Below are 27426 nucleotides of genomic sequence, written 5' to 3'. Positions count from 1 at the left end.
CGATTTTCAATCTGAAACGCAGCTAGAACTTTCCACCTCCGTTCCGTCCTTGGGGGCAAAATGCACATTTGAGCAAATGGAACATGTTTACATTAAATTTGCATCGTACGTTGGCGCAATTAATTTCTATAATTTCATTTATTATTGCCAAATGATGTGCTTGTGCCTTTATGCAGTAACTTACTTTTCTGCTTGCGTAAGCATTTCTGTAATTTCCTGCCTTCTATTGCAGGGTAGTAGAGGCATTGGTGAGGGGGGTAACTAGACGCATTCTGATATTTCCCCCGTATACAGCAGTGTTTTAAAAATACAGCTACAGGTTGTTCTTTTCAGTCATGATGTGCCAAACCAATAAATAATTATTTTAAACGAAACGAGAATGCCGGTGCGAAATAACTACATTACTAAATTGAAATCTGATATAAAATATTGGAAACTTCCCTCATTTCTGTACACACGTGACCCTGGAACAAAAAGTAGTCCGATTGTGCTCTGTCTGTATTCTTCCGCTTGCTGTACCCATACAAAATAGTTAACGTATTTATTAATTTAATGTCATAACTGGTGTGTACCTAATAATTTGTGTATTTATATTCTGAAAAAGGCTACAGAAAAAGCATTGGCATAATTATAAAATGCTGCATTATTGGAACTATTTGTCACAGCGGATGAATATGTTGTCTGAACGTCACCTTTTTCAATGGGAAGCCATGATGGAAGTTTGAGAGTTTAACAGGGGAGAAGTGAATGAAAAGGACCGGACTGGAGACCGCCCCTACGCGACATTTAAAAAATCGAGTTTTTAATTTCTTGGTGGAGGCTGTCACCTTTCATGTATGTGTTGGGACCTGGGTATCGTGGATTGTTGTATGTTCGATGGCTTTTATTTTTTAAGGATGTGTAGACGAGCTAGTGCGCTAGCCGTTGAAGCTAGCGGCTAGACGGAGCGCGAGCTGAGTGCGAGCGGGGTTCTGACAACCGTGAAGCGCCCGGAGAGGATCCTCTCTCCGCCTTTGCGCTCAATCACGGCGGCTACGGTGCGACCAGAGACTTGTCGTGCTCTAGAAATTCTGCAATTCGAGACGTGGGAAGTTGCTTATCGTTTCACCCGGGGCTCGTCTGAGTCGAGGAGGGCATTTTGGAAGCCGGGCCTGTGGTGGTTTGGAGCGAGGCCCTTGATGAGAGAGCCACAGCAGACTCCATTCTAGCTAGCAGGGGGACTGCGAAACCAGCAGAGCATAAAGACGACGTATCGTCGGAAAGCAACAATACTCCCTCTCACACTAAAAACCTTAAAGACTCCTTTCACAGCAATGGCTGCGATCATAAAGGAATTTGTCAGTCGAAACAAAAGGAGATACCAGGAAGATGGGTTCGACTTGGACTTGACATGTATCCTCTTTGATCAATCAAATGTCCCTGTTCTGTCTATTGTGTAGAAACCAGTGTCTGCGGTGAAGGTAATGGCTTGCATCTTGTTCCAAATCGAGAAATCTCTGACGTTTCATCAGAAGATACAGGGGAAATGAGTATTAAGTTTATTTTAAATGAATATAATTTTTTTTTTTTTTTTTTTTTTGCTTAGCTGAAACTATTGGTACTGGCACCTACTCGGCGACTGGAGCTTGACGTGATCTAGATCTATTGGTTTTTGTAACTGGATCAAGTCTAAGTCAGCGCCTTTTAGATTCATGTCAGTTGTCAATTTAACCAAGTTATCGAGTAGACAGAAAATCAACAGACTGCACGCGCACTTATTTCATTAGTAACGTTTTTCTAGGCATGTCCGCAAGTTGCATGTGTAGACTACAATAAAATCAACGCCAGCGAGGTTGTAAGATGTCATTTGCCCCCTTCTTACGTAATCTGATATATCGATTGACGGCGAATCTGTTAATCCTGCTCACAAAACGCGTGCATTTCAACTCAAGGCTTCTCGCACGCAAACTGCAGTTTGGGGGTTTAAAACAAAAGATGCGTCGCGTAGAGGTCTTGCTGGCTTATATAATGCGATGGATTAGATGAAATGCACAAGCAGTGTCACACAAAGAGCCATTGCATCAGCTGCTCGCAGAAAATAGATCTCGCGCTCAACTTGGGTTAGTTTTGATTGAGCAAAAACGAGTCCGTTTGCGAACAAAAGGAAACGCTTTTGTATGTGAAGTGTCTTTTTTTTAATGCAATCGCAGGAAAGGGATTCGTGCAGTCCTGTTAAAGAGGACTCCCTCTGTTGCGCTTTATTTTAGAAACGTCATTGATGCCTGTTCACTGTTATGTGCCATATGTCAATGTCATTTTTGACTTTAAAGCACAGATACATTGTTGGTGATTTGGTGCTTTATATTCTTGAAGATAAAGTGCAAAGTATTAGTGGTTTAGTAGCTTGTTTTATTTAAGCAGGATTCGGTGTTATTGAAGATGCTCGTTGACGTTCACTTCTAGTCCTGTTCACTTAACTGTCCTACTCATTGTTGTCCTGTTATAAACAAGAACGGCAGGTGTAAAACATTAAGAAATAGGGCTGGAAGGACAGTTAGAGGGCAGAATAAAATCATTCAAGAGGTGCTATTATTTCTATAGCACTATAACAATCTGGCATGCTTTGGTGCATGTTTTTTCAAGAATTTTGTAATGTTAAGTGTATTTACACTAAACAAGGATGTTACTTTGCTTTAGCTTTAGTGTATTACATGAGTAAACTGAATGAATTGATTGCATGGACATTGATTTGCACCTCTGCTCAGATGGTGTTTGGGTCCCACTTTATTGACACATTGCATCATGCCATGCACTCATTGCGTTTAAAACGCACACACACACACAGTTGAAGTGGAATGCAGGCCTCTAAATTCCCACAGGATTGTTCAAAGAATATATATGTTGAATGACTTCATTCTTTCAGTCCCAATTTATTGATACTGAAAAGCAACACCGTCCAGGACACTGATAAAATAAAACGTGTATGATCGCAAGGCGTTAAATATGTTTACCAGACTTAAACGTAAAAACAATTTTCTATGACTCATGTTAATGTATCTAGATTAGATTAAAATTGGCACAAAGCATCTCTGGATGGAGAAACTGGCCTTAGGATCGCTGCACAGCTATTGCTCTTAAATGTACATAGCCTAGAGCTCAACAATAAGGATTTTTAAAATAATAACTTCTATTTGCCCTGCCAGGATTTTCACTGACTCCACTGCAAAAACTGACCCATTTATTCGTTATTAATAGATTTATAATTTTCATTAAAAAAATATTATTTAATAGCCTAAATGATTACTTGCATATCTGAAATAATAGCTTGACATTATATTGCTATAGACTCAATCATGGCATACAGTGACCCATTTATTCATTATTAATAGATTTATAATTTAAATTAAATTATAATTTAATAGCCTAAATGATTACTTACATATTTGAAATAATAGCTTGACATTATATTGCTATAGACTCAATCATGGCATACAGATAATGTTAATTTGGTAACTCAAACTCACAACAATGACTGAAAAAGGTCATGCTGATTTGAATTTGGATAATTTTGTGCACATATCTTTGTAAGCTAGAAGTCTTTGTGCATGTTTCTGCATATTTTGGTCTGAAAATGTATATAGCAAGCTTTTTAAAAGAGAGAAGCACATTGGTGATATTGATGAATATCCCGATTGCTTGAATTTGACCAGATCTGATGTTTACTGTTCAGTGGATTTCAGAATTTGGTTCAAAGAAGCCTTTTGGCTTCTGGACCATTAAAAATGCAGACCCATAGCACGTTTTACAAGTTAACATGCATAATATTATCTGTGTCATGGGTATGTGAATCCTAACCATTTTACTGTTTATAACCTGATGGACATTTATATATTTAAAAACACGGCCTTTAAAGACCTCTGTCTTGTAAGAATCGCACCATCTCTGAGCTCACGTTTGCCAGATCAGGAGTGAGAACCACATGGTACACCATCCGAGAACACAGGAAGATGTTTCTTACCATAATCTACTCCAGACCAGATGTTAAAATTTTTCTTTAAAGAGCATTCTGTCAGAAATCATCGATTGATTTTATCATTGGAGCGGGAAAAAAAAGAAAAAGAAAAAAAGAGATACAAATTTGGATGGTGATCATGAATCATCTAACAACTAATATTTTAGTTGCATTTCCAAAGTTACATTTTGAAGTTGATGTAACAATTGTGAGTCTCTTGTCTCTTATTGATAGACATTATTAGAATTTCTCTGCTACTCTCAGGTATGTAATTTGTCTGCTGTATCAGAGACTTATTAGATTGTCTTTATTAATAAAGATCTGCACGTGTATGTCAGGCCGAAGGAGTGATGCACTCGTTATGGAAAGGTGAGGAAGGAAAGTGATTCCAGACTGGGCTGAGGCACAGTGTGATTTATTTAGTGCCCCTGTGTGGCCCTCTGGGTTAGAGGTCTATGCATTGGTCTCTTACAGCGAGAGCCATCTGTTCTATATTACCCAGAATTCTGTTATCTGAGCTCTCATTGCACAACTAAAAAGTAAAGCGTTGCTTTAGTGGAAATGCTGAAGTTCTCAGCTGAAACCGGGGTTTGATGTTTGTTAGTTTCCTTGCTCCTTGTGGCATCATTTTGCCGCTCTGCATTGTTCACTAATATCGCCTCAGAGTTTTGGATACAATTTCTGTGTTTAAATAGTTGTTATAAATGTTTAAGACAATCAGCCAGTGAACTGTATAAATAGTTTCATGTTTAGTCAGATGATTGTATGCTTTTTTTTTTTTTTTTGTCCACATCAGTTTCCCTAGTAAGACTTCTCTAGATTTCCTTAACTTTGCTGTCCAGATATATACCCCAATATTATAGCAATGGGTTTTCCGGCTGAAAGACTTGAGGGTGTCTACAGAAACAACATAGACGACGTCGTAAGGTAAGTATTCACTTTGTGTTTTGTCTCTGGAGGTTTAGTCAGTATAACCTTTCCATGTCTGTGAGTCACTTTTAACATTTACAACCCATGTTGTAGCAAAAAAAAAAAAAAAAAAAAGCTAAAGCTGATATTTACAGCTGTGTTGGACTAGGCCTGTCACACCATGCATCCTAAACCTCTTACACTGCTTTGACTTTGCATTGTCGTGGTCACATTCATTGACGTTTAAAAAAATGTGTAACTAATGGTAGGCAGTGTGTCATTCAAATTATGCCATTCCACAGTCAAATGAATTAATGCATTTGTGATGTAAATCGGTTTAGAGTAAATATTAGCCTTGTCTGTTGTGATCTTTTCAGGTTAAAATAATGGTTTTGCATAATTTCGTCCCAACAATTAAGGTCATTAGACATTTTATTCTAGTCATCCATAGTTGCTCGGTGACATTTGACTAATGGCTAAAGTGTACAGGGCTCGACATTAACGCTTGTCTGGGACAAGTTGATTTTTTTTGAAGAGGCAAGTGAAAGAGAATTTCACTTGCCTGACCGGACAAGCCTGATTAAAACGTCAATAACAAAAAAAAAGAACTAGGGAATCACCAAAACGTGAGAATGACTCTGACTCTAATTGTATTACACGTAGTGTAAGTGGCGATCGATAGTGGATAATAATATATAATGTAGCTATAATGTACTGACGGTAACTAGGTTGTGCTGTTAAGGCTATCGCAGCCTCTCGAGGAGAAATTGAAAAAATGAGACCAGCACACACAAATAAACTCTGTTAAAATACTTGAAAAAAATTGAGTTTTTATATTTATAACATGATAGGAGTTAAGCAACATCACACGGCCAAGAGTGCTGTTTTCCTGAATACATCACGATTGAAAATGTGACACTGATTTAATTCGACACTTCAATAAACAAGTAGTGTATAAGTCACTTACATTTTAGACACAATATTGACGTGTTTTTGTTTTGTTTCAGCAGCGAAAATAGTTCCAAATAAAGATTTCAGCAGAATCATAGTGCATCTCACAGCAACACTGTTTTCATTACTGAATGATTCAACGTTTTAAACAAATTGTTTGTCAAATATTCAATGAGCCATCCATAAACAACTGATTCAATGACTCACTCATTAAAACGATCACTTGCCGCCACCTACTACCAGTTTAGTTTAAAAGTATATATTTTTCCCCTACATTTCTTATTTGTATTTTCAAAAAATATTTAAAACAATATCATAACATTATTTCATGCATTATTTTTTCAGTGTAAATGATTTAATTTGATTGGGAACAGTCCTATAGTGTATCATTTAATTTATTGATCAAATTTAAAGAATTTGCAAATGCAAAGAATTTAAAATATAAACCATTAAGAACACATTTAATAAAATTTATAAAGATAAAAACAAATACCTTTAGCACAAATATGCATATTTAAATATGTCAAAGCTGATGAGAATATTGCTTCAGAATAAATTAGATATACACCACAAAAAATCCTATTTTTTTGTGGACAAGCAACTTTTTTACTTTGATAAGTGAAAGACCGATTTATTTATCTGAAGGACAAGCACATGAAAAGGCTTAATGTCGAGCCCTGATTTTTTTTTTTTTACGCTTATGAAAAGGGTCCACATACAGTGCGCGTGATGGAAATGTCATCATCAGAATGGTACGCGTGCCGCCCCATTTTTGTAACCGTGTGTACTTGAATTTGTTTTGCACAAATCAGTTGTTTAACAAGGTGTCAACACACTAGCCCTGGCCGTTGTTTTACACTTACAGTAAAAAAACAAAAAACTCGGAACAACAAAATACCGACGCCATTTCAACAACAAAAGACGCCAGCATTGTGTGCTTGTGTGAGGGTTATGAGATAGCCGTAAAGTTTAAAAGAATACAAAGATATTTTATCAGTCATAACTTCTGGAGAAAAATAGTGCAGACACAAAGAGCTTGCATCGACCGCCTGCTTTCACTCACGCTATCAAATGGAGTATACTTTGAAAGGCTATACATTCCACTGTATGCTTACACAAAGATAAACTTAAAAAAAAAAAAATATATATATATATATATATATGTATACTTTGGCCTCAAGACTTATGGGTGAAATTACCTGTAGATATTTTTATTTATTTTTTAGGCATAATTATGTGTGTATTGAAATAGTCTGGCAAAGACACTCATTTAATTCCAAACCCATAAGAGTTCTGTTGATCTTGAAACATGAAGATATCTTTAATTAAACCTAAGAGATTTTATTCCCAACATTTAAAAAAGTATTCCACCAAACCTTTGATGGTTCAAAATGTTCATAAAGAGATTGTAAAAGAAATCCATATGAGCGTTTTAATTCAGATCTTCTGAAGTGACACGATCGCTTTATATGATAAACCGTAGGGATGTTACAATTCACTCAACTCACGATGCGATACGATTCAACGATACTGGGTTCAAAAAAAGTTTTTTTTTTTTTTTTTTTGCAAAAAGAGACTTAAGACAAATTATAAATGAAAAAGTTTCCTTTTATTTCTCAGACAAAATGCTGCACATTTCTTTTGTAAAAATGTAAATATTATGTTAAATAATAAAACTAAATAGAAATTTTAAAACAAATCCCATAAAAGTCCGTCCAAGGGGATCTTCCAATGCTGTTTTCTTGGCAGGAGGTTGTTTCAGCTCAGTCTGTCTGGTCATGAGGCTGCTCTGTTAAACGGACACTGGCACATTCCTCACTCTCATCCTGCACAGAGAAATAGCTGAAATAAAAGTACAGCAGTGACAGGGATTTTACATTGTTATAAGGGCAACATTGTATTTGTTATAATTTGTATCATTACACTTGCAAGAGTTATAAAAATAAAACGCATTAAAATAAATGTGCCATAATAATCAACAAATTAATAAAAAATGTATGTAAAAACATTTAGAGAAAGTAAGAAATAAAGTAATAAGTAAAATAAATGAAATAGCTGGCACGTGTCAGCAGCTTTCATCTTCAGTCTGTGGAATACATCCTCGTGATGGTCTTTCTACGACAGAAAACAGCACCATGTGATCTCCGTGGCTCTCGCGAGTTGGGCTGCTGCAAATCTGCCGGTCTGGCCTATTAATAGCTTTTTACGTACAGATGGAGGAGACTCTGCATTATATGCTGCATCATGTTTGTTGTGCTGTTAGTGTATATTAACATCATCTTGCAGTATTCTGCACCCAGTTTTTGTTTTGTCTGTAACCACCTCACCGGTTTCATTTTTAGTCTTCGGAAAGTCAAAATGCTGCCACGCCTCAGATTTGAATGAGGATGGGGCATCCTCAACGTCAACATCTACCGTTTAATGCTACGCTACAACTTGCTCGCTGCTATCGTGTCTGTGAAGGGATGTCACCGAATACAGCTTCAGTGCCCCTGCTGTTTAAAACGCGTATCATGATTCATTTAAAGTCTCCACCGACTTGAATGTCATGCAAGCGTGTTCAAGCTTGAATTTATTAACCTTTTGAAGCATCAGTTTTGGTGGAGGGACATAAATCTATCAGATTCATTGAAATAATATTGGAACATGAAGGAGAGTAATTAAAGACAGGATTTTAATTTAAGGGCGAACTATTCCTTTAAACACTCAGTTTCAGTCAATCTTATGTTAGTCTTGAGTACCTATAGAGTAGTATTGCATCCTTCATATCTCCAAAAAGTCTTTAGTTTTATTATATTTATAAAAGAAAGCTAGGCTGTACCGAGTCTTTCCGGAAAAAAACGAGCGGCTGGAGGCGTGCCGTGTGGGCGGAGCTAAAGCTGTGCTTACGCGCCGATAGCTAACAACACACAGACATTTGAAGCAGTTTTACTCACCGCCTGCGGTTCCAACGCACGACCGTGAACCTTTATCGTTGGGACTGCTCCATCCTTAAGCATTAGATGATCTGCAAATCCGGCGTCGAACTGGGCCTTGTTTATAAAACAATCATCGTCGAAATGCAGGGAACAAACAAAGTCCTGTGACTGCAGCGAGCACAGCGCTTTGATGGGCGTACTGCTTTCGCTCTCTCGCTCTGGTCTACGGGTGCGCGCGCGCCCTTCCGGGAGAAGTGCCCTTAGCACCCTATAAGGATAATATATAACTTTCCGAAACTTGTGACAAACCGGAAGGAGTATTTTTGGCACAGAAATACTCCATCAAACGTACAACTTAATTTTTGAAACTTTGTCCATGTTTAGCATGGGAATCCAACTCTTTAACAGTGTAAAAAACTCAGTATGCATGAAATAGCATTTCACCCCCCCCTTTAATGAAAATTAACAATGTTTTTGTTCTCTTTCTGCAGATTCTTGGACTCAAAGCATAAAAATCATTACAAGATATATAATCTGTAAGTGTGTTTCAAAAAACCTGAGTTTTGTAAATGGGTTTTCATTGAATGGATTTTACTGATGGAACATTTCTTCCAGTTTGATGTTATAAAAGCAAAAAAGCTGCAATTCATGTTCAATTGAAGCTGATCGTTGTGAATGGAGTGCATTGTCATTGCAAATAGTTCTGTTATTTAGTTGAGAGTGTTCTGTTGGTTTTGGCATTGATTCAAAGTTCTTTGCAGAAAAGTGTTACATCGAACTTTTGTACTCATCTGTTTTTCTTTGTATTGTTTAGATGTGCAGAAAGACATTATGATACTGCCAAATTTAACTGCAGAGGTAAGATGCTCGGATTGCAGAAATCGGCTCTTTACAGATGGCTCTGAAATGTGATCTTTTTTTTGTGTGGTGATGATAATGAAGGTCTCTTAATTAACTCTTTATTTCTCTCTTGTAGTTGCACAGTATCCATTTGAAGACCACAATCCTCCTCAGCTAGAGCTTATTAAGCCTTTCTGTGAAGATCTGGATAAGTGGCTCAGTGAAAATGACAATCATGTGGCTGCCATTCACTGCAAAGCTGGAAAGGGACGTACGGGTGTCATGATTTGTGCGTACTTGTTACACCGAGGCAAATTCAAAAAAGCACAAGAGGCTCTGGACTTTTATGGTGAAGTTAGAACCAGAGACAAGAAGGTGAAGTATATATTTTTGCTTTGTTTCCTTTTCCAAAAAACTGTTCTCATTCAAGTTTTTGTATAGAAATGTAAATCACAAGGTCAAATGTTTTGATATATTTTATCATTTTAAAGAATCAGTTGTCATAGTCCAAGGGCTGTTAGAACCTGTTTTGATTATCTAAAATGACAACACCACAAGCTCTATGTGATGTCATTATAGACTGTATATCACATATCAGTTATGTCCCTAGTCTTACTGAAAGAGAAGAAAATATGTTCAGTCTCATCAAATTGTAATGTTTTTGGGCACTGATATAGTTACACCAAGGCTGTTGTATAAGAATTATCTATTAATAATATCATAGCCTAATACGTTTCAGTCCATAGTCCCAATGATAAAAAATCCCCCTACCTACATCCTTTCCCCCTGAGTATTCTTCTGTAAAATGCAACAGTGCCCCCCAACATTTTCAGTGGCCTTTGTTCTGGAAGTGTTTTTCTCATAGAAAGTCTTCGTTAAAGAGTTCTAAACCATGTATCAGCCCAACCAGCTACGTAGTGAATCACAAGCCAAAAAGTATTTGAAAATCAGACCAAAGGGCTTCAACACAACATGTACCATCAATTAACAACCTCATAGCTCACAGTAGGTGTGTCTTTAAAGGTTTAAGTTATCAGTGTTTCATATTCGTTATCTAGATTCTGGCGGGCCACCGTACTATAATCTGTCCTGCCACAGTTGAACTGAACTTCATGCCTTAAAATAGTTTGAATTTAACTCTACACCCTTGCTTTTAGTATATGCTGTTGTCAAAAATACAGATTTTTCAAAATGTATTGATACTGAAATATCTGAAACCATTCCAATACTCCTTTTCCACTACTCATTTTCTGCAGTATCGATACACTGATACCAGCTGGGTGTTCTCACTCTTGTCTTCTCTCCGACGACAAATTGACTCACACCCGCCTCCACTCACTCACTCGTTTAATTTGATCCGGTTAAATAGTGCTGGTGTTACAGGGCCTGAATTTTGGTGCAGAGTTGTGGGTTTTGTGAAATGCAAATGAAATGTGTTTTTTTTTGTTTTTTTTTTGTATGTTAATACTGAATAGTAAATGCATCCGTGCATAAGCTCTTTATTGGTGGATTTTCCTATTGCTGTGTTAATCAAAGGACAAAAGACAAAGAAAATAACATTTCTCTTGACTGAATAACTTTTTGTAACTAGGCTATATATAATCCATTCAGAATTTGAATAAAAGTTGACACATAACAGTTATTGATAGGATTAGCCTTTGGCTTGACTAAGTTTTCAAACAGCTAATAATGTTTTGCTAATGTTGCGCAAGCCATGTTCCCATTCGCTATCTCAGAGTCAGACAGCTACCTTCTAAAAATCAGCATTCCTAGAAATTATAGATAAAGCCCCGCCCCCACACATTGACGGGATTGGTTACAAGTTTGTGATGATGGGAGAGAGTGGTGGTTTCAAATTTTTGAGGCTGTCTTTGATACACTGCAGTTTTAAGAGAAAATACTCAGCAGTGATGTTGACAGATGCTATTGTGCATTTCATTGCACATGGTTTGTCTTAAAGCATATTAAAAACACCACACCAGTAGTAATAGACATATTAACAACTTTAAAAACTTGATTTTCATAAACTTCTTATAATAATATAACAGATCTCTAACTTTTATTTTTTGCTTTTGCTTTGGCAAAGTATCTTGTCAATTGAATAAAAATTGAAAGCTTGATATGGCTTAGTGCCCTTTCAAAAAAGTGTATAGTCTGTTGGGCTTTTCTCTCCATCTCGGAGTGGTTCGGTTCACAGTGAAATTCAGCAAACCTCATCTCTGCATGTGATGTGAGTTTAGCATCCATTTGGGAACTCAACAGGAACCGTTTATGCATTTTCACATTTGCATAATTTCTAGAATTTTTGTGGATAGATGATTGCAGCATTTCACTAGATTTGTAATAAGATGTTTATAAACCTGTTTTCATAAGAATTGCAGTTTTCTGCCAAAATAAAAGCTCAACTACAGTTTCCCAGCAAGATAAAAGCTCAAGTGTTTATCTCTTGCAAGTGAAGAAATTAAGACAAAAGTATTGTACTTTCCTAAATGTGCTTAATCTTTCATTTGCATTTATTTTACAGTGCATTTGTTTGACATATGCACAGGTTGCTGTCTTATGGGTTAATAATATGATAAAAGTATTATTATTATTATTATTATTAATAATATATTCTAATTGTTTGGCTTACTAAAACACCAGTATGAATAATGTTGACTGAGACACTATCACAACTAAAGGAGGATTAAAGTCGACATGAAATCAAAATTGACCCTATTTACTTTGTTAGTGCATATACTAGTCTTGTGGTGTACAATTAATCCGTGCAAGTTAATACACAGAATTTTATTTTTTTTGCCATGGCAATCTTTAATCAAAATCTGTAAAGTTACTTCCAGTCTGGAATGGCGTTCCTTTTCTGATGACGTCAATTTGACGGCTTGGGTTGAAAACGCTTAACCACTCCCCTCAAACTGTTAGTCTGCTATGAGCAGAGATGGAGAGGAGGAGCGCTAAAGTAAAACCCTGCCCTCTGTTCAATATTCCGTTTCACTTGGAAATACGTCACAACACTGGAGAAAAGTCGTTTGCAACTTCCGGTTCACGGGGACTTTAAGTCCACTTTAAAGTCCAGGTACAGGTTTTTTTTTTTTTCTGCTCAATTTGCGCACTGAACATGGTTTGGAGCGCTTAATTCTAAATTCTCAAAGTGTGCCAGATTGATGCATTAGATTTTAAAATGTACAAAAATGTTCACTAGAGGGATAGAGGTCCACACCCCATAGTCTTACAAAGTCCTGTGTGAATCAGTTCCCCTATGGAGAAAAAGAATGGGATTTTTAATCCTGGAACCCAAATGTTGCTCCCTACACTTATTATACAAAATAAAGGTTCTTTATTGGCATCAGTGGTTCCATGAAGAAACTTTAACATCTATGAAACCTTTCCATTGCACAAAAGGTTCTTTAGATTAAAATGTTCTTTGGGGAGCCAAAATAACTCCCCTGTAGAACCGTTGTTTCAAATGTGTCATGTTGCCTTTAATGACTCAAATCTGGTGTTGTTCAGGCCACGGAGGAGATGTTTGCATTAACGCTGTGGTTTTCTATTTCACAGGGAGTGACTATTCCCAGTCAGAGGCGATATGTGTACTACTATAGCTACCTTCTGAAGAATAAGCTCGAGTACAAACCTGTGGCCTTGCTCTTTCACAAGATGGTGTTTGAGACAGTGCCTATGTTCAGTGGGGGGACCTGCAGTAAGTGCTCTTTCTCTTTTTATCTTTCTGGCACTGTTGTTTTATATTTTGTATCATCATCATCCGTCTCGGGTGATTAGATCACAAGTGCTTTGGTGAGAGACATCGCTGTATACACCTGGTATTAACTTTCACTTCCTGTGTCTTTTGTGACCAGTCTTGACTTTTCCAACTTTTGTGATCAGGTACACACATTGTTTTTACATTTACACACACCCTTCAAAGTTTAAAACTCTTGTTTTAGTTTAGTAGATGAGTAGGTGAGTTGGAGGTCCTTTGTTTTCCAGGAAGCATTAGCTTTTACAGTACAAATGCAACGTTGGCACATGCGACTCTAACTACAGGCCATTTCACGCGGGATGCGCCAGTCACAAATGTCAATGTCGATGAAATGCACATGGAAAATCACAGGCAGTTTGGCAGCGCTTAAGCAGTGCTTGTACACCCAAAGTCTTGCTGTTTTTGCGTGTTCTAGAATATTTCACTGAGCTGTTTCGCCGCGGTTTCAGAAAACATGGAGGAGACTATAATACTGGATTGTATTAGTTACATACAATTTTTATATTATTTACTCCCCACCCCTAAACTTAACCTTAGCCCATGTAGTTACCTTATATTACCCAGTACTTTCTTGGGTAAGTACTCCAAGTACTTATATAAGTGCACGTACTGTAAAATAAAGTGCAACCAAAAAAACAAACAACAAAAAACAACACCTTCCTACGTGTACTGTGCTAGACTAACTGGAACTAGTCACAGCACTTAAAATGAGGAGAACAATAGAAGCAATCGAAGCAATAATAGGGCAATGGTATGTAAGGCGCTTTGGATAAGTGTTTGCTAAATGATTAATGTACTAGAAAATTTATGAATGACATTAGGCATGCATCCATTCCAATAAATTGCAATAAGCTTTGTGCTTTTGTTAATTTTGATATGAAACAAAGTCTCAGTTTTCAAATTCTGTCAGTTTTATAATGAAATTCAAAAAAACAATACTATTTTTGCGCACTTTAATGTGGCATGACAGACTGCTGTAGTGCCTCAGTTCAAGCGAAGTGCCAGCACAGATAGAGCACACATGAACTGATCTCTTCGACTTTACTACTAGTTGTAGCATAAACATGAAAACACAAAATAAACATGAATGAACATCAGAAGGTATGCTAAAAGAAACAGTACAACTTAACGTAATGCATCATGTTTCATGTAATCGCTCAATCCAACTTGGTGTCCTTGGTTGACCATGACCTGAGGGTACTTGCACAGTTTTGGCGCAGTGACACCTAGTGGTCAGGAGATATGAAAATTTTTGCTTAACTTCTGAATAGTTTGGCCAAAAATCACAAAACTGGTCTCTGTAGGTTCGGTGAAGCATGCTATATTTGCTATATTTTATAAACTTTTATAAACCGTTAAGAAACTCGGTATGTGCAATCAGCACCGTTCCCTCAAGGTACTCAAATAGTTTCAAGACAGTTGGTTTTTAATTAGTTTTGCCAATTGTAATGAAACTGGTCTTATTAGATTCCTTAGGTCATGCCAAAAACATAGATACCAATTTTGCCATAGTCGGTCAAACTTTCTGGCTGAGATTTTTTGATTTTCGTTAAAAACCTACTTTTTCGAATTCCTAGACCGTTTGTCCAATTTTCCCCAAATTCGAGTCAGATCATCTTTCAGACCATGCTGGCAAAAAGTTGTGGATTTTGTCAATAGACAAACCATTTTCTTATACCTGATCAACAAAATTGATGGCTTGATGCCAAAACATCTCTGATGCGGTATTTCTCCAGTGATTTGGTATATTGACACTAGGGCTGTCCCCGACTATGGATTTTCATAGTCGAATCAGAATCGTCATGTCTTGCCTATAGTCGACTAATAGTCGAATCATGTGTATGGGGACGGGGCTTTAACGTTTCAAAGCCGCGATGTACAGAAAATCACACAAAGATATAGAAGAAAATGTATAAAAACATTTTGGATCAATAAAACTAAGAAATAACATAACTCCAGAAAGGCCACACTGCAGACAGGATTTGCATTTCACATGCAAATCAAATTAAATCGGCTAAATTACCTGTGCGAGCAGGCCAGCCTACAGCACAACATCGATGCACCGAAAAAATAAACAATTAATTTACTAAAATTAAATTAGAACAGAATAGGCCTATACCTTTCTAATAAATAAAAAATACAAAACGAAATAAATTAGAATCAAGTCACAAGATGAGGAGCAAATGTGTGCAAAATGCCTAAAGTGCAGGGGAACATATATTCAAAACACAAGCCACAAATAGTTAGATTAGATAACCTTGACAGATTAATAAATAAAATAAAAATAAAGAAATTATTAAAATAACGATAGTAGCCAGAATTTTCAACTTTGTCTTTTTAACTGCAGAAACAACAATAAATGCTAAACTGGAGGCAGTCTTGTTAGCTAAAAATGTTCACAGCATCCAAAAATCAAATTAGAACCGGCTGAAAAGTTTTGAAATCACTTGTACCCGACCTGATCGCGAGAACAAATCCAGTCTTTCACTCTGTCTGTGTCCGTTGGAGTCTTTTCAAATTGTGCGCGCGGATAAAATACATTCTAACGTGAAACCCAGTCTATGCGTGAAACGTGTTAACGTTGGCCGGCAGAAGTGCGATAATGGTTTTCCTGATGCTAAATCCAGCCTTGGAGAATATCCTTTCTGATGGTGTACATCCACACTTTAGATTTTCTTATCCCAGACATTGTTAAAGATTTAAATCCTTGCCGCGAAGACGCTCCTCTGTCGGTCACGGATCGAAAGTGAAACTTAAATCTGTCACGGGGTGTTTGGATTTATTCACGCACGTTAAAAAATATTTATTAAAAGCTTCTTTCTTTGCACATTTTTATATACAGCATTATCATAATAGGCTGAATATTAACGTATTGACATAAAAGCTAGTTCTATGTGAAATTGAGCGCCCTCATATAGCCAAAGGGGCATGATCCTCGTTTCAAAACACCTCTGCGAAGATTCGACCATGAGATCGGTAGTCGAATCAGGCTCCTCCTATCGAAGCATCGAATCTTCGACTATTCGGGGTCACCCCTAATTGACACCAAACTTTGCATGTCATTGTCACCTCACTCTGACCACGCCACATCAATTTGGTCACAACGCCACCTGTTGATCGAAAGTGATAGACCAATAAATCATGTTACTACTGATTGTATGATTTTTTTCAGCCATTTTGCCTAATCATCTCAATATGTCTTTAATTGCTCATTGTTGCAGTTGGTCTTATACTCGTGCCTTTGTGCTTGGCCCCTTAATTGCTGCTTGCAGCTATATTTCATTCTTTTTATGGTGATACAATTTCAGACTATCCTATAGGATGTGATAGGATATCAAATGAGCCTATCGGCCACATCTAATTTGCTAATTGTGGGAGATTAGGCATTATACAAGTTGTACAAATATTAACATCATGAATTTCTGTAAAGCTACCTCCATTTTTACCTTCATTTTAGTGCCGTCCACTTGTCGGATCATTTCAGACATTAATACCAGGTGTACGCAGGGTCTCCGGAAATGGAGATCAAGTCTCTCACCCCAGCCAAACACACTCTCACACACACTTCACTATTGTAACAGTGCCAAGGGGCAGCTTTACTAAATAGCATTCATGGCTGCTTGCGGCTTTCCTTTTTGCTTCAACTGCTGTAAATTCTACCCTACAAATTCAAACTTCTCTTTTTCTATGCACCTAGACATTAACCTTTATCCAGATATACCTAATGTACTTCCTGGACTGTTATATGTACTTTAGGCACATAGCTCTGTCGTTTTCAAAGAAAAGTGGCAAGAATGTGTAAAGATTTTCCAGGCAGCTCTGCTTCCAGAGGGCCAACTCTTTACTTGGAGTGCAAGTTTGTCCAGTGGCGCTGTTGCACAGCATCCATGTCTCTGTCTATGACTGTACCTCCTCCGGGCCCTATTCTGAACACATTCTTGGTGACACTAACCAAGCCTGCCGTACTCGCTACAAACAGAAAGGCACACAGCTCCTGGGTGGATCATTAATGATGCTTTAGACAACCTACTGTTTGGAAATCTGAACTTTACCCTCCATTATATTTTATTTTTGTTCTTCTGTCTGTAACAACTTGTGTGAATATAAATTTTTTTTTAGAGAGCGTACCTCAAGGCTAAAGGGCTTCCAATTGATGTTGCACTTACGGCTTCCTCCGTAGTCTTTTATGGCCATTAATATTTCAGTCCAGTTCTGTTAAAGCTCTACATGTGTGTGTGTGTGTTGTGTTTTTAGCTCTGTTTAAACGTTTCTTCACCTCAAAGTGCCCTCTCTCTCTTGCTCTGGCCAGGCCACTGGACAGTCTTTAATCTCCTTCTTTTTCTCCAAGGGGATTCTGCTGTAAAAAGCAAGAGTGAGCAGATTCCACATGGGTTCAGAAAAACCAATTGGCATTGGGGTAACGTCAGCTTTTTAAAAAAATTGTTTCTCATTTTCTGTTCTGTTAGCCTAGCCAGTGTTGCTTTGTAGAATGTGTTTGCCATGTACAAGTAAAAGCCCCTAACGCCACTTTTGGGTGGTCGTTTGTGATGTCCCATCCAAAGCAGATGGGAAGTGTGGTCCTGCGTCAGCTGTTCTCAGAATAGGGCCCTTAGCATGCCACTGTTAACTTGTCTTTTCTGTATCAATTTTTCTGCTGTTTCTATCCTGTTGTTTTCCTCTATGCTTCTCTTCTGTGTCATGTTAACATATGCATAAGCTCACATTTAGTTTGTCGCACAAAGCTGGAATGGCAATTACACATTGTTTTATTTCGCAGATCCTCAGTTTGTGGTGTACCAGCTGAAGGTGAAAATCCACACCTCCAACCCAGTGCACACAAGGCGAGAGGAGAAATTCATGTACTTTGAGTTTCCGCAGCCACTTCCTGTGTGTGGAGACATCAAGGTGGAGTTCTTCCACAAGCAGAACAAGATGATGAAAAAGGTAAGTGTCAGTTCCCAAACAGCCCAGAGAGCGCTCTTACAGATCTCTATTGTTACTCGTCTTGTTTTCTAACCGGATATTAAGGATGATCTTTTCTCCACACACGACCAGTTCAGTGACTGTGTGTTATGTTAATGTGTATAGCCTAATGTATGTGAGTTTCGATTCAAGGCTGGCGGGGTAATGTCATCACGTGATCACACGCACATTCACATCAAATTAACCTTCAGCTAGTGACTACTTGACGTGTGGCTGAGCAGTGTAGCGAAAGGATAATCATTTTATTCTGTCTTGTATTAATAAACAAAATGGGAAACCTCTCAGACGGTAACAGACCCTCACCGTTCACTTAAAGGAGCCGGCTCATAGAGTTGAACGACTCGTCACTCCTGTTTCCATTGATGGTGTTTTATTTACTGTTGGTTACTAGGTTACCAATACCACCGTCATGCAGCTTTACAGTGAGAAACAGGAAATAACAATCATTGATGCAAACAGAATTCAAACAATTTATAATGCAGAATATAATGCTATATATTATACAGAGTAAATAGAATTATGGTGAAACTTCACAATATGGTCAAATTTTTTAACAGATGTATTAGCTAACATGAATTAACAATGAGCAGTAAATTGAATGAGCAGCTTTAGCATATCATTAACTAAGCTGCAAAGCAGGGGAGTCCCGAGAGAAGCCAGGTTATCCCGGTATATTTTTCTGTTAATATGAAAAATCGGACTCTGAGATGGTGACAGGAACATGGTTTGTGTAACATTAGTAACACATTATTAGCTGTTTGATAACGTTGTCAAACCAAATGCTAATCATATCAGTTACCGTTATGTGTCCGACCTTTTAGAAAGCGATACATAAAACACATTACCATTCTGATACATTGAGTTGTAGACGAACCTGTATAATTCGCCCTTCCTCCTCTTCTTCTGTATTATTTTCTGGTTCAAACATATATGGCTGAATTAAACCAGTATTTCCACTTTCCATTGTGCAGCATTTAGTGGCAAGTTGATCAGGTAGTCCGAGATTTTGTGATTGAGTGGAGCCGGGGACCAATTTGTGTTTATTCATGGATCCACGTATACTAAAGGAAGCATGGGTGTAGAGTTACATTCAAGCTATTTTAAGGCATAAAAAACAAACATTTAAATGTCATTTTGGTGATCAAAGGTGAGTTTTAAGTGATAAAATGTACTACAGGAGGGCTTAAAGGTGCTGTATGTAACTTATTCACTCTATGTAAGCATAAAAATACCATAATATGTTTGCATTTGAGGAACATATTGAGGAAACATGCTGTTCACTTACTCGTTTATCTGAAAACCACTTATACAGCCAGTTATTTGACTTTGAAATGTGTGGAATGTTTGTTATTGTTTTGGTCTGTGATACTGCACGTTGCCAATTTTCATTGTCCATTACGCTCTTTTCCTGTTGCGTGTGCTCAAACTGCAGTAGCACCTATACTGACGTAATTGTGACACAAAATCCTAAATAAATAGCCTAATTTTGTGTGTCAGATTTTTCTCATCTGTGGCTTTAATAAACGAATCTTGCGCTGGCCAGTGTTACGGTCACTTTTACTGACACCTACTGGCGTGCGTCCGTGCAGCATCATGCAAAAATAAAGGTTTACAGTAATGGACGCGACTGTTAATTTGTCATTTGTAGTGACCCATGATAGATTTATTTTGTGTCTTTCGAATTTGCTGGCAATTTCCCGGGTTCAAAGCGCTGTGTGAAAGGGGCTCTAGAATGGCCAGTTTGTGACTTTGTGAGATAAACAACATAAAGTAGCATTGGTATCACAAAATATTCAGTGGCACATCACATCAAAATACAGACTCACTTGACACAAATAACACGTTTGAAAAGATTACTGACTTTAATGCGTTTAATTGCTATTTAAAGGCTATTTATTTTGGATTTTGTGTCACAATTACGTCAGTATAGGTGCTCGATTCATCTGTCAGTCACTACTGGAGGCGTCACAACACTTGGTGACATGTTCCGCGACTCTGTGTCAGTCAGGTGTCATGTCAGTGTCAGTGTGTCGCGATAATGTCAGTGACACATGCCACTATCCACTGGCACATGCCAATGAAGACCGGATGTGCCAAGAAGCATAGTGACATGTGCCATTGGCTTCACTTAATGTTAATACCGCCTCTCTCAAAATGGCAACCCGTGTGAGTGCCGTCCAGTCTGAGGAGCAGTTGGCGGGAGAAACAATGATATTTTGAATTTGACTGCAGTACCTATTTCGACCACTAATTGTCATTCTTACATACTGCACTTTTAACTTAAGTGTAAATATTGAGGTTAACATTAAACACTAAGATTAATAAATACTGTAGAAGTATTATTCATACTTAGTTCATGTTAACTAATGTAGTTAACTAATGTTAACAAATGAAAATTTATTGTCAAGTCCATTATTACCAGAACTGTTGAGAACAAACATTTTTGGTAACGTAGTGATAAATGTGATCAAAAATGCTACAAAATGAATACAAATTAGGTACTTGATCTCAAGTTATTAAAATAACTTTTACTTTGAACTTGATTGAAGCAAAATATAAGATCATTCATATCAAATGAGTAAGTCTGGCATCAGCAGCAGAACAGCTTTTTACATGGTTGGGTGGTGTAAAACACAATCATGGAATGAGTCATTGGATATCACAGTAATGGTATATCATTATGTAGTTATTTTCTGGACATTCAACTTGATGTATTACATAACCATGCAGTAATGTTTTTTCAATTATATATTGAGTAAAATACGTAAGCTCAAATACACGCCCTTTCATTTGGTTTAAGTGTGCCATCAGAAACTGCTATTGTAGTACAACAGAATCTCCACCACACAAAGTCCAATTTACAACTACTGTATATATATATCCAACTACACCCACATGTTATTCACCACTTGTGTACTCCATGGCAAATCGCCACTGTTTGATTTTTCTATATCGTTGCTGAATACAAACTATCCTATCGCCACCGCTCTAAACTGCTCAGTGTGGACTAAAAGGCGTTAGGTATTATAACATTAACATTTCCTTTAAAAATGCCTTGAAGTAATATGTGTGTTTTGAGATGTAATTGAAGACTTATTTTATAAAATGTTTTGCATTTTCTTTTATATTATTACACTACTTGATTGTAGCTTTTATTTGCTTATTTTTGTTCAACAGGACAAGATGTTTCACTTCTGGGTGAACACCTTCTTCATCCCTGGACCAGAGGAGAGCTCAGAGAAGGTTGAAAACGGAGGTTTAGTGAAGGAACTGGATGGAATCCAAACAACAGAACGGGGAGAGAATGACAAGGATTATCTAATCCTGACTTTAACCAAGAACGACTTGGATAAAGCCAATAAGGATAAAGCCAACCGATACTTCTCTCCAAACTTCAAGGTGTGTTAAGCACTGGTGCTCATCACATTCCAAATGCTCTTCATTCAGGTGTTAAACAGATGTTAAAGGGATAGTTCACCCAAAAATGAAAATTCTGTCATCATTTACTGTTTGAGTTTGCATTTAAGTTGCAATGTATAAATCTACAAATGTTTAATTGGCTAAAATGTTCTCTCTTTTTTTCCCCCAATTAGGTGAAGCTGTACTTCACAAAAACAGTGGAGGAACCATCCAACTCGGAGGCCAGCACTTCTACATCTGTAACCCCGGATGTTAGCGATAATGAACCGGACCATTACCGGTATTCGGACACAACAGACTCGGACCCTGAAAATGAACAGTATGATGAAGAACAGATTACTAAAGTTTGAAATATTTTTATGGGAAGAAAAAAAGAAACCATACGTAATAGAGTTGTATAAAGGAGAAAACTTGAATATGAACTGAAAGCAAGTACTTTTTTTTTTTTTTTTTTTTTTTTTTTTTCTCTCTCTCCACCCCCCTTTTTTTTTTTCTTTTTTTTTTCAAGCAGAAGTAAGACACACGTCACACAAAACGCCACCAGTTTTAGGGACAAAAATGCGGACCAATTTTTCATTTGTTCATCTGCCCCTCTCCATGAAGTATCAACACTGATGTTCTGTGGAGAACGGCATCATGTAAATACATGTTCATGCTGTAACACAAGAAAGGAAACCCAGTCAGGATGGGAGATCGTTTATGGGAGACATCCAGTGGAGATTAAAATTTGCTGCTCCATCAACCTGTTGACACCAAGGCCAGTGCTTTAATCAGCATTCATGCCCCCATGTCTGTCCTCCTTTAGTCTGTCCTACCTACTGTGAAACTCTTCTCATGCTGCTGGAAGGCTGCCACGTTTCAGTCGGGCTCTGTTGTGCAGTGGAATATTTCTGTCTGCTTTCATCATCATTATTATTACCACTACTAAAGTGGAGGTGGTAATGATTCTTTTAAACTACATGACATTGGCAGTAAACACAAATAGCTCCATGTATTATTATTTTATTTTTTTTCCTCCTCTTTTTTTTTTTTTTTTTTTTTTTATGCAAACACACACACAACACAACAGGGAAACCAGTGTTGCAATAATGTTGATCGACGGTGTGCATGTTATTGGAATCAGTTTCCATGTTGTCAAATAAATAGTATACTATGTTTTTTCTAAAAGAAGTTTCTAAAGTCATTTACAATTTGATTGTATCTGGGAGGAAGTCGTTGCCATCACTCTTTTCTTCTGCAGATGGGATTTGAATCTATAAACAGTCCCTCAGTGGCACTTTATAATTCACAAGTTCCCCCTTTAAAATTGGCACTTGTTTAAATTGGCTCTTACAGGATGGTTTAGTTTTCTGTTTCACTTCTTAAAGTTTCGCGGTTTGAGCTCACATTAGCGTCAGTCATAAAACTGTTGTGGGATGCGGATCAATCTTGCGCGAGGGCTCCGCGTGGCCACGGTTCATTACGGCGATCACAGGTCAGATTTGATGATGTACAGCATCTCATGTTATGCATGTCAACACGGAGAAGCCCTTTTCTGAATGTATCAACCTTGGATGCAAGTTTTGATTTGAATTCAACAGCATTCACATTGTTTTTCCTTTCTTTCTGGCTGTGTCAGACATCAGATCTTTGGCTCCCTATAAACGTGTTTGTAGCCTTATCGTGCATGATGTAATGAAATCTCTATCATTTATCCAGCATTGGTGCTTGCTAAACTGCAAACTTACAATGCACAGTACAGTCGTTTCGGAGCAAAGAACCTCATGGTGCAAGCGTTCAAATACACTGCGGTGCTTGTCGTAACTGTTAATTGCACTTTGATGTGCATAACCAGTTAGTTTCCAACAATTTGGTGTCCCTCACTAGCTAGAATTCATTTCGATATTTGTTTCTTTTCTTTTTTTTTTCTTGTTCTTGAACAGGCCTCGTTCCCTTTGGAATGAGCATAGTGCAGCTACGGATTTTACTCAGTCTTGTGCTTGCTTCAGAAATATTAAAGCCCTATATATGAGAATATTTAAATGTATAATTTTCTTTTAAGCATGCCAAATCTTTTTTTTTTTTCACATCTGGCTGATGCGGCCAGACCAAAAACACACACGCACACACACACACACGCACACACAAAACCTTTCTCAGTCTCTTGGGCAAGAATCTTCTCTAAGGGTAGTGAGTAAGCTGCCTTTCTTGTACTGTTAACGTTCAGGCTTCACTCTTCTCACCAGCCCTCTGCACACACCGTACATCTCGCCTTCCTTTAGAGAAAGATTACGTTTCCCTCACATGAGGAGGAGACCTGGCCTTCCTTCATGAGATTGTACACTAACCAATCCAGGAATAAAAGCAAAGCCTATCAAGGATTCTCATTTTGTTTACATTTTTATCACATCACTGAAAACCTGCCAAAATTAAGCTTGATCATTTTTGTTTTATAATTTTTCTTTGTGTTCAGAAGAGGAGGCGGGGCCCACGGGAGGTATTATTTGCCTTACTTGAAGTTGACAATGCTTACTCTTCTACTGCTTTGATACCTACCATTCTGCCCAAGCACTGACTTATTTAAAGCTACTATAATAGAGCAACATATTGTACTAGACATTTGCACTGTTACAGGTCTTTGCAGGGTTTCAGTCAGCGGTCCACAGTATTTTTTTGTTTTAGTTTTTTTTGTTCTTGTTTTTTTTTTGGAAATGCTTTACAGCAATCAAAAGTAGGAGAATAGAGGTGAAAAGACAAATATTGTCTCTGTGCATCCCAATAGAATCAAATGTTTTTAATGACTGAAAATATTTTGTTTTTTTTAAGAAAGCATAAAATAGAAAAAAAAATAAAGCGACTATTTATGAAAGTATTCGTTCACATTCTGGCAAAGACCCTCTGCAGGTAGTCCGTCTAAATATAAGCTGATGTCTTTTGGATGTTTAGCGGTTTAATGTGCGAAGTGCATCACGGGATGAGTTTCGGTTTAATGGGATTGCTCTCCCAAAAACCTTGTCATATTGTTGCCCTCTTGTCATTCCAAACCTGTATGAACACAAAATAAGATACTTTGAAGAACTGTTTTTGTCCGTATAATGAAACGCAATGTGGTTTTGGACCCCATTGACTTTCTTCTACTTGTCCATATAATGAAAGTCATACAGGTTTAGAACAACATGAGGATGAATGTTCATATTTAGGTGAACTATCCTTTCAAGCCTCGGACTCATCTCTGTGAAATGACACACATCACCTGCCATTTTGACAATTTAGACACAGTACCTTAACACACAGACCCTCAGACATCCTGTATGTGGCACGGGAGTGTGGAGCTCACAGGCAGCATGAAAAAAAAATTAATTTTCAGCTTTAATGAAAAACAAAACGTCTTCAAAGGTGTCCGTGTATATGTTTCACGTCACTCTTTCTTAGCTGATTTGTGCAATATGATGTTATGATGCCTGTGGTTGCCACAAAGTGCCTCTTGTTTACAGTTAAAAGAAAAGTAACTGTCGGATAGGACATCGTCATGCAATGGATGGATGAATGGATGGGGTGGTACTGTGCGCTAAATCGTCCAGCTAGACTTGCTACACGGGGCCCTTTGGACTTCGGCCGTGCTCCATTAGAAAGCATTCTCCTCCTCAGAGGGTTTTTACAGTCAAGTAATGTAAACGTGGTATATTTTCAGTCTCTTAAGCAAAACAGCCTTACTCCGTTTCAGCCTGTTCAGATACTCTTGTGCTGTGCAACAGTTGCTCTGTGTGTAATGCCTATGCACTGAGAATACACAAACCAACCATGTATGAAATATTGTACAGGTAATCATGTTGCTCATACAAATCACATGTTTGTTTGTAATTGTATGTGTAAACTGCCCTTTATCTTAGTGTTATAAACTCCACATAAATCCAATAAAGTCTCATTCTTGTCAAGTTTGTTGTTTTTGACAGAATTCGAAATGTGTGCACTGAATTTGAAGCGTTTATTAGGGATGGCTTATTTTTATTGATACGTTTTGGCTTCAGTAACACTTTATTTTACAGTGTCCTTGTTTGTATTTATAATAATAACTATTAATTATGCGTAATTACATGCAACTAACCTACACCAAACCCTGAGCCTAATCCTATAGTAAGTATTGGTAGTGTGGTCAAGACAAGACCAGCACTCCTTAAATTCACTGTCTGAGAAATGTCATCTATTTTATTAATATTTAGAATAAGACGCTACAGAACTGTTACCTATCAAATGAAATCATTAACAAAATTCATCTTTGTATTGCAGAGGTGACACAGAAGCTGCACCCTTAATCGGTACAGTTACGACTGCATAAATAATGTTGAAATTAATAAAATTGTTTATTGAACGTTTGTGTGAAATCAATATCAAGTTTGCAATCGCGCTCATTTTAGTGAAAACGACCTTGCTTATGTGATATTGCTTTAATCATATCATGTTATTAAAAAATATTTCCTAGAAGTACAATCATATCTTGAATTGTGTGGGCATTTGTCTTAATTTTGGAGACGTTTTTCACACAATCCCACCATCTATTTCTGACCACAATCAATAGCTTATTTACTTATTTGATGTATGACCTGGCACAACAGTAACAAAAGAAATCGAATTAGAAATAAGTTATTGATTGTGCTGAGAATAAGTTATTGATTGCACTTGAAGCAGGATGCAATTTAGTGATATCCTCGCGTGCAGTTGTGGTCTTGTAATAAAATCCAGAGTCCCTCTAAATGTATACGCTGATGTTTAGTGGTTTAATTTGTGATTACCAAGGAGTATCTCATGATGAACTTATTTCACAGAATTTAAATGAGACTGATCTCGAGTACTACAACAGCAAGTAGGCAATTTATATTACTTGGTACTTATCTTACTTAACTTTATGTAGACAGCAGTATAAATACAGAAGCACATACACACATTTTATAGTAAGTCTTTTAAAAACATGATTGCAGCAGGTATAAAGGAATTCTTATATCTATTTGATTTGCACAAAGGGAGTTTAAATCTCTGGCCTGAGGGAGGCAGTTTAAATTCAGTACATGGTGGGTGATATCCCAGACCGCAACAGAGTGTCGGCCCAGATCTGGTCCACATCTGGACCGCGTGGAATCGACGTGTACCAGATGTAGGCCGGATCTGGGCCGACACTGTTGCTGTCTGGGATTGGAAAGGACTAACTGGCCCTATAGTCACCCTGTTAATAAATTTGTGTGATTGTCCTTAAGTCGGTCCCCACTATCTTGCTGCACATTGTAACTATACTACTCAACTTATTCCTATTCTTTATATTGAGATTGCCATACCAACAAATAATGGAAAAACTTAAGACAGATTCAATAAAACAGGTGTAAAACATTTTCATAAAAGAAACATCCATATTAAAAGTTCAAAATTTCCTCAGAAAATACATACGCTTAAGAGCTTTCCCTCTAAAAATGTCAGTGTTTGCCTCGAATTTTAGTTTATCATCGAATACAGTCCCTAAATATTCCCTTTTGTGGCCCTTCTCCCACATTCTTCTGGCCCACATACCGCATGGAATGACGGCGATGACTTAACCTGAGTGTGGCTGGAAATAGCATACATATGGCCTCATCTGGGCCAACTATGGCATATATGGCTCAGTTCTGGCAGCGGCAAAGTTCATATAG

The 27426-nt window shown here is 37.5% G+C and overlaps 1 protein-coding gene across 2 annotated transcripts; it reads left to right on the top strand.

Moving 5' to 3' along the window:
* Nucleotides 1–510: 510 nt before the first annotated feature.
* ptenb (phosphatase and tensin homolog B) lies at nt 511–22833 on the top strand. 2 transcript variants are annotated; one of them, XM_084435188.1, is made up of 10 exons: nt 511–1392; nt 4834–4918; nt 9261–9305; nt 9584–9627; nt 9746–9984; nt 13168–13309; nt 17718–17786; nt 18147–18313; nt 21530–21751; nt 21946–22833. In XM_084435188.1, the coding sequence occupies exons 1-10, from the start codon at nt 1314–1316 to the stop codon at nt 22120–22122; spliced, it is 1269 nt and encodes a 422-aa protein (XP_084291314.1). In that variant the 5' UTR covers nt 511–1313; the 3' UTR covers nt 22123–22833. The 2 variants fall into 2 exon arrangements, with proteins under 2 accessions (XP_084291314.1, XP_084291315.1); XM_084435189.1 differs by lacking the exon at nt 17718–17786 and having other exon boundaries at nt 21946–22260.
* Nucleotides 22834–27426: the final 4593 nt, after the last annotated feature.

The sequence above is a fragment of the Rutilus rutilus genome, assembly GCF_951802725.1.
Source record: "Rutilus rutilus genome assembly, chromosome: 16".
Classification (NCBI taxonomy): Eukaryota; Metazoa; Chordata; class Actinopteri; order Cypriniformes; family Leuciscidae; genus Rutilus; species Rutilus rutilus.
This window is presented reverse-complemented; position numbering and strand designations above follow the sequence as displayed.

What these genes read in the sequence shown, in the direction of transcription:
- ptenb (XM_084435188.1), top strand. Translation starts at nt 1,314, where the DNA reads ATGGCTGCGATCATAAAGGAATTTGTCAGTCGAAACAAAAGGAGATAC. An exon ending in TGCCAAATTTAACTGCAGAG is followed by an intron (nt 9,628 to 9,745) that starts GTAAGATGCTCG and finishes TCTCTCTTGTAG; the next exon opens with TTGCACAGTATCCATTTGAA. An exon ending in GTTCAGTGGGGGGACCTGCA is followed by an intron (nt 13,310 to 17,717) that starts GTAAGTGCTCTT and finishes TTTTTCTCCAAG; the next exon opens with GGGATTCTGCTGTAAAAAGC.